The sequence below is a fragment of the Diadema antillarum genome, unplaced genomic scaffold (genome assembly GCF_040938485.1).
Source record: "Diadema antillarum isolate AM-2024a unplaced genomic scaffold, OU_Dant_1.0 scf00000166, whole genome shotgun sequence".
Classification (NCBI taxonomy): Eukaryota; Metazoa; Echinodermata; class Echinoidea; order Diadematoida; family Diadematidae; genus Diadema; species Diadema antillarum.
Genome location: NW_027271055.1, coordinates 1,281,842 through 1,289,975, shown reverse-complemented (window position 1 = coordinate 1,289,975; position 8,134 = coordinate 1,281,842). Strand labels below are relative to the sequence as shown.

General features: G+C 40.8%; 1 protein-coding gene across 1 annotated transcript in view; it reads left to right on the top strand.

Annotated features, from left to right (window-relative positions):
- The first annotated feature begins 6,537 nt into the window (after window positions 1-6,537).
- The window catches only part of LOC139722497 (nose resistant to fluoxetine protein 6-like), a 48,402-nt gene continuing 46,805 nt past the window's right edge, over window positions 6,538-8,134 (top strand). The window contains exons 1-2 of the mRNA XM_071633786.1: window positions 6,538-6,597; window positions 7,588-7,672. Coding sequence (XP_071489887.1) covers window positions 6,538-6,597; window positions 7,588-7,672 — 145 coding nt within the window. The remainder of the gene's footprint in view (window positions 6,598-7,587; window positions 7,673-8,134) is intronic.

Genomic DNA, 8,134 nt, shown 5'->3' with positions numbered 1-8,134 from the left:
AGCTGTCACGCGGTGCGCTTAGTCTTTATCTAGACCAATGTACCGTTATCATAATTTTTCCTAATAAAAGGGATTATCTATACTGTTTTTATACCACCCTCTCAACAAATAAATCAGTTTTAAACAAAAATCACTCTGTTCATTTACAACATCATTTATTATAATGTATTGTATAGTGTACCGGTACATTGTTTTTGCATTATCTCTCATTGCTGGATGGAAATAATGATAATGATAATGATAATGAATAACATTTATATAGCGCTTAATACTGATGTTTCTAAGCGCATCAAATCGGGGAAAAATAATATATATAACGTAAAAACAAAATACAGCATTAGGTACATATTATGATAACGACAGCAACAACAACAACAGCAAAATTAAGGTTGTGTAAACAGATGAGTTTTCAACAATGACTTAAACCTATCAACATTTTCAGCGTTACGAATATAAAAAGGGAGTTCATTCCAAAGAAGTGGGGAAATAACTGAAAAGGCCCTATCACCATAACGTGTACAGGTGCGGGGACCACGTGATAATTGGAGAGCGGAGGAAGAACGAAGAGAACGGGTTGAAGTGGAGGAGCGGAAGGAAATTAAAATCTTTAAGATAAGATGGGGCAAGATTATTACATATCTTGTAAACAATAAGGAGGATTTTAAAAGTGATACGTTGATGGATGGGGAGCCAGTGGAGGGATTGGAAAACTGGAGTAATGTGGTCAGATCTTTTTGTAAGGGTCACAAGCCTAGCAGCTGTATTTTGAATTCTTTGAAGTGGTGCAGTACTTGAAGCAGGGAGACCAACAAGAAGGGAATTGCAGTAGTCAAGATGAGAGGAAACAAATGCGTGAATGAGACGTTCCGTGGAAGACTGATCCAATAATTTACGTATTTTACCAATTTTACAAATACCCCAAGCAGCAGAACGACATGAATTCTTAATATGTTGTTGAAAGTTCAGATGCTTATCTACAATAACTCCGAGATCTCTGACGAAATAAAGCGACATTGGCGTGGTATTAGCGCTTTCACCGTAGCGTTTTCACCGGAAAATGATAAATAATTGAAAAATACGGTAAAATTCACGAGGAATTGCTTTTTTGTTGTTGTTGTTTTTAGATAAAGGGATATACACTGTATTATAAGCTTTGGATATTCCCTTCGCCGTCTTGAATATTAGACTAAGCGCTGTGGACATCATAACCCTTGGATATTCCCTTCGCTGCCTTGAATAAAGACTAAGCGCACCGCGTTTACTACAGAACACATGTGAACATACAGAAGACAGTGCTCTTCTTATGTATAGCGGTTGGTCTCGATTCAGAAGTATAGGAATGTAACAACGAGACCAAATTGGTTTAAAATTCATTTATTATGACTAAGCTACTCATTTGGAAATGCTATCATAGCTTGATAAGCATATATGCCCGACAAATAAAATGACACCAAAAAGGTATTGCCACCTCAGGTGGTACCAATATCTGGCCTGGCCCATGGACTACCAAACCTGCAACTGCCACGACTGCACTGCAGGTCCACCTGTGTCGCCGGATACAAGCCCCCATCCATTTCAAGCTTAATCGCTTACGATGGTCCATGGTCTCCTGCATTCAGTTATCTCTATTATTTTCCGAAAAATATTGTATATTTTATTTTTCTGTGTATGTATATGCAATAATCTATGTGTACTGTTATTGTTTTATTTCACTGCACTTGTTATTATTTTTCTTTGTGCTTTTGAAATGTTTATTCAAATTGTATTTGATTGGATGTGGAAATAGATCAAATCAAATCAAATCAACTCAAATCAAATCAGATAAAATGCGGACATTTTTCCTTCCTTCTTAATGGTAAAAAAAAAAGACACAAATTAAGAACAATTTTGATAGTTTCAACCTATTTCGAGGGAGCAGAAGCCGAATCCGGCTGATGCAACTCTTACATTCTTTAGGGATTTAGCTACAAAAAATTGAAATGTAATATAAGCATTTCTTTATAAAACTATTAATGAGCACTCGCACAGGAGACCCGTTCGAGCACATTTGTATCCCCCGAACCCGTCTCCCATACCCCATCTGGATTACTTTTTAGGCCAGAATGTCGTCTAATTATGGCAAATGTCGCAGGATACAATACAATCCAACGACAAATGAGGCTGGTATATAGCACATAAAAGGAATATGACATGCCATCCTATAAAAGTTTGAACGATGAGAGCGCTGGCAATGAAAACTTTTGTTAACTCCCCATAAACCTCAATAGCAAGTTCGAAATAAAATCCGACAAGAAATATGACTGATAGAGCATGCACAAGAAATGTGACTGCATGACATCCAAATTGGAGCACTGAGGGCACCACTACTACAAACTGTTGTGTCCTACATATTCATGTAAAATGACCATCCGTTCACCGATCCTTGGCAAGTCTGAATAAAATCCCATTAGAAATGAGGTTACATCTTGTGGAACATGAGCAATACAAAAAGGAATCGGCAGGGAATGCGCGGATAGAAATCACAAAGAAATTAATGAAATGAAAATCAAGTGTACTGGACATGGGCATGTCAGGGCACAAATCTGACATATTGATTTATAAAGAACTATTGTCGCAAATTATTCCATAACATTTTCATTTGGCGGAATTTAGCGGAAAATGTTAAAATCGGCATTCAAAGAGGGTGTACTTTCAAATACTTTCACAACATACAGCTCCGATTAACACTTTTGCAGGTATTTCTGGACGAGTTTGACCTTTGTTCTAAGTGTTTTATCATAAGGAGAAATTCCATGTCATTTAATGAATAAACAAACAAGATATACCCGATATAATTTTAGAGTTCAAAATCCTTCTTCTAAATGCCCAGATTAGGCGTTTTCACATCAGCCCGATGTTTCGAAATAGCGCGCTATTTTTCTGACTTGGGACATTAAAAAATATCTCGAGCTTGGATTTTTATCGGGCTGATGTGAAAACGCCTAATGATGGCGGCTTCAAACATCGAACGTCAAAGGTACAAATGCACCTGTGGAATTCTTTTGTGCATCCATAGAAATCTGACAACTGTTTGAATAATTATGGCCAGTTGGAACTCCAGCTCTAGAACACCCTTGATGATAGTAATACCTTTTTGCTGTCCCTTCTTATGAAACATGATCGGTAGATAAACGTGCAAACACATAGATGTGCAAATAAAAATTCCACAAAAGATAATGAAATCAGAGTTAAAATTACCCGACTTTACATGTTTTTATTACTAATCTAACAAAGAAAATACACTTGAAAATTATACCAGATCAGTTTCATTTGTCGGAAGTGATGGGAAAGATGATAAAAATCGACTTTCCAGTAAGGGTGCAGTTCAAATATTCTCACACTACCTACAGCTTAGATTTACTCTTTTTGACATAATCCTGGACAGGAGTTGCTTTCTTTTTCATATGCCGTATCATTAGCTGAAATTTCCTTTAATGCACAAACAAACAAAATATAGCCAACATTATGTTAGCGTTCAAAATAAATCATCTCTTTGCTCGGAAAGACGGCGGGATCGAATCCCGATTATCAAAGTTACAAATGCACCTGGGAATTCTTTTGTACGTCAAAAGAAAACTGGCAGCTGTTTGAATGTTTATAGCCAGTTGGAACTCCATCTCTCAAACCTCCTTGGTCCTAAGGCTGCGTTCACATAGAAGTATTCGGTATTCGCTATTCGCTATTCGCTATTCGCTATTCGCTATTCGGGCACCGAGTACACCATCACCCGCACCGTCAACTCGCCATCCCATGCAGTGAGGATTTCTTCCTCCTACATCCCAGCAAATCTTATTAACAATTTCTAAACTGCATCAGAATGTCAGTCAACATGCTTATTTTTTCTAAAGGGCAAATCCAGACCAAAAGTGTCATTATTTCATAAATGAGAGACGGTATACGCTGCAAGAAAATCGAACAAGCTCGATTCCCACTTAATTGCTATACTATTCGCAGCTATTCGGTACTTTCGAATAGTGCCCTCCTATGTGAACCGGTGTGAGGAAATCCTATCGTTCGATTCAAGTTATTCGCGTGCCCTCGAAAAACGAGCCCGAATACCCGAATAGTATACTTCTATGTGAACGTAGCCTGAGGCTGCGTTCACATAGAAGTATTCGGTATTCGGTATTCGCTATTCGCTATTCGGGCACCGAGTATACCATCACCCGCACCGTCAACTCACCATCCCATGCAGTGAGGATTTCTTCCTCCTACATCCCAGCAAATCTTATTAACAATTTCTAAACTGCATCAGAATGTCAGTCTACATGCTTATATTTTTGCTAAAGGGCAAATCCAGACCAAAAGTGTCATTATTTCATAAACGAGAGACGGTATACGCTGCAAGAAAATCGAACAAGCTCGATTCCCACTTGGCCATACTTTTCGCAGCTATTCGGTACTTTCGAATAGTGCCCTCCTATGTGAACCGGTGTGAGGAAATCCTATCGTTCGATTCAAGCTATTCGCGTGCCCTCGAAAAACGAGCCCGAATACCCGAATAGTATACTTCTATGTGAACGCAGCCTAAGAGAGAGGCAATGGAGTCTTTCGTCACTCTTTTTCGACAAATGAATGGAAAGCTCGATTACGTATAATTCCTAAATTATACAAGTAATAAGAAGTATAATTAGAATTCTATTAGTGATAATGAAGTATAATAATTTCCCAGGTGTTTAAGGCAGTGAAGTCACATAATGAAATTCAAAGTAGGTTAAAATTCCAGGCAGTCCCAGTTGGCTATAAATACCCGTGTCAGTGAGCAGCAAGCATCTTTTCAAAGAGAATACGGCTTTAGACAGACCAGCAACACCAGTATTGGGTGCAATGCAGACAATTAGCTCACTGGTCCTTCTCATCATACAGACAAGCAATAAATAAAGCACAATCATTGCTGTTCCAAAGGTACGGAGCATTCTTGTACGTATGGACATCTCGTATCAAGCAATTGATTATACAAATGATGCACAGGATAGAGTGCGCCTCGTGTGCATGTTTTACAATTGTAAATACCCTCGAGTGCACTACGTAAATACCCGAGAGTACACTAACGCCACGAAATAATCCTGTGCATCATTTGTTTTATAAAATGGGTCGAAAATTCGAAAACTAACATCATTTTTCAGCGTTTTTCACGTACCTTTGTGGGTCAAGACGTCCGAAGATGTTCGTCCCAAACTTTTACGCACGTCGCACTCGCGGAAGTCCCGCACATACAGTATAAGTATAATGGGGGGTTGGGTTTCCGGACACCCGCATGAAAACTTTCTTATTTTACATAGAATATGCACCCTTTACCTTAAAGACTTGATATAGACGCCTCATATAGGCCTACTAGACAACATACTCTGAAAACGGCGTGAGAATTAACCTGCTAAATCGTTGGATTGGCTCTTCAAAGTGACTCCATGTACGCGTCCGGTCCCATAACGCTTGGTCTACTGTACTGTACAAAGTGTACGTATAGTACAGTATACGTACGTACGCCACATATGTTATGCACAAGCAAGGGAAGACAGGCCGGCCGGCCGGCAGGCGTTTTTTTTTAAGACGGCACAGATTGGGGCATGGCGCGTGCTAAACCTATGGGAAAAACGTTGGGTTAGGGTTTTTGGTTATGGTTAGGGTTAGGGTTAGGGTTAGGGTTGGGGTTAGGGTTAGGGTTAGGGTTAGGGTTAGGGTTTGATGGTTAGGGTTAGGATTAGGATTAGGGTTAGGTTTAGGGATAGGGTCCCCGATAAATTTTTAGTTTCCCCAATCTGTGCCGTCTAAAAAAAACACGCGGCCGGCAGCCCGAACTAGAAGTTGTTTACAGGATTGACAGCGCGTACGCGTATGCATGCAATTCATCAAAGGAGCCGCCGCGCGCACAGACGATCGGCAATCTACCATAGGATTACAGGCAGTGCAGTTGTACTGAAGTAAAGGAAGGAGGTGTGTCTCATTTCAGCGCTTCCTATTGGCTACATTCTTGAACCCATTTTATAATGACATGTTACGGCTAAAACCAAAAAGATGATAAACCTTGCGGAGCAGACCACTTTTATGATTTTTGATGTATTCAAAGATACTTTGTCACACAGGTTGATCTTGACGTCAAGTGGGTCTGCACTGGAAAGACACATGTCTAGCGCCATCATAAGGCTCATTTTTCTCTGTGGTGCCTAGCATTTCTTCCATAATGCCGAGCGGCGTGCAGTAAATAACCCGTTCCATACTTAATTCTGATACCCCCATAGACTTAACACACAGATCACCAGGTTCCCGTAAACGTAGGGGATGGCCTAGCAGCGCAGCGGCTCGCTCCGATCCCGCACTATCTTGCGCAGTCCGGTGCATACGTACGTATTAGTTACCACGTACCATAGTACCATGGTACGCACAATTATACGTTGTCACTTATCACTTCGCGATCTGTTCAGTGCTTTCAAACACTGTCATGTCTTCAACACTCAGATCGTTTGTTCTGATCGTTGTGTCGAACTTCAATCTGCGATTATGTCGCGGATACGACTTGGTAAATGCTGGATCCAGTGGGAGGAGATGCGAGCTGCGCTGGTGTATAGCGAGTAGGTCATTGGGCTGATTGAGTGGATTGTCGTGGATCTCTCTCATGACAAGTAACCCGTTCCCTCGCGATCGGCCGAAAGATCGAGGCCGCGCCGGGCGGGCCGAGCTGGGCTCTCGGTACCCCACCATATTATGCACTGCTTGTGTGTGTTCTCTCGGCTCTGCGCACAGTTGCTGTGAGATCGGCCGGCAGGCGGCGATCAGCCACAGTATAAAATAACGATGTAACCACAGAACTAGACTTCTGTGGATGTAACCCGGCCACCGGAAGTTTTGATAGATGGCGCTCTTTACAAAAAAAAAAAAGTTCTGGCATGAAAATAATGGCTAGTGCAGACCGGCTTTAAATAGCAATAATGCTTGTCATAGGTATGAATCACCTTCCTTATACTTTTGGATGATCTACATATTTGAAAAAAAAAGGATGTTTAATTTTTAACGTAAAAGAGGGGAAAAAAAAAAACCTTTTTATATAAATATCGAAACAGACACAGTGAAAACGAGAAGGCAAATTCGGGGACCTTACATTACATTGCCGGGCAGTGCTATGAAAACAATCTAGAACCAAAAGGAGTGGCCTCGTTGTGTCTGTTTAACATTGTAGGCCCTATTGTATTAGACTGTTTAATGTGTGCACACTTTTGTTTTAACTTACAATATGAGGTTTTTAGGGAAGTGAGCCTGCTGCAAAAAGTAGGCTGCTCCAAGGACCTAACTCTGCCGACAAATAAGAAGGCAGCTTTTTGCTATTGTCCGATCTGTACGACAATAGGGCGATTTCTCTAAATGCTCTTCAACGCCGTCGCGGTTTTGGGCGTCTTGGCGAGTCGTCTTTTCGTCCTATAGAGAAGACCCTTGTAGGTCTAATAGGCCAGTAACTGTTTCAATAAGTCCCCCCCCCCCAACATGGCATATAATTATTTAATCTTCGGTAGGTAAATTATAATTCTTCTTTTGGACCTTCCCTTAATATATCAGATACCGCCGCAATCTGCCCCCGAAACAACTCCACTGATGGATGACTCTAGCAGGGAACACAGACGGAAACGGAAAGAAAAAGCTGGTGTGTGGAGCTCCTGAATGTCTCATTTCCTCCGCCAAGCAAGGGAGGAGGTTATGTTTTCTTTACCATTTGTTTGTTTACTAAGCATTTGTTTGTTTATCCGTGTGGGGAAATAACTCAAAAAGTTATGCACGGATTTGAATGAAACTTGCAGGAAAGGTTGAGAATGACACAAGGAACTTAATATGAATAAGTTTTGGTAGTGATCTGGAATCTTTTATGGCTATTTTTGAAACGCGCACTATAGTGCGTGCCCTGGTTTCTGCTACGACTAAAGGACTAGGCGCGCAGCGCAACTGAGGGTTTAAAGGAATATTGGGAAATAGGGGGAGGGGTTTCAGGGACATGCATTACGTATACGTGGAAATCTCTGATCTTAGTGGAAGAGCAGACCATCGGTGGAAAGCAAATGCTTGGCGGAGATCTGCGCTCTCAGAGTGCTTTTTCTAGTTTCAAAATGTC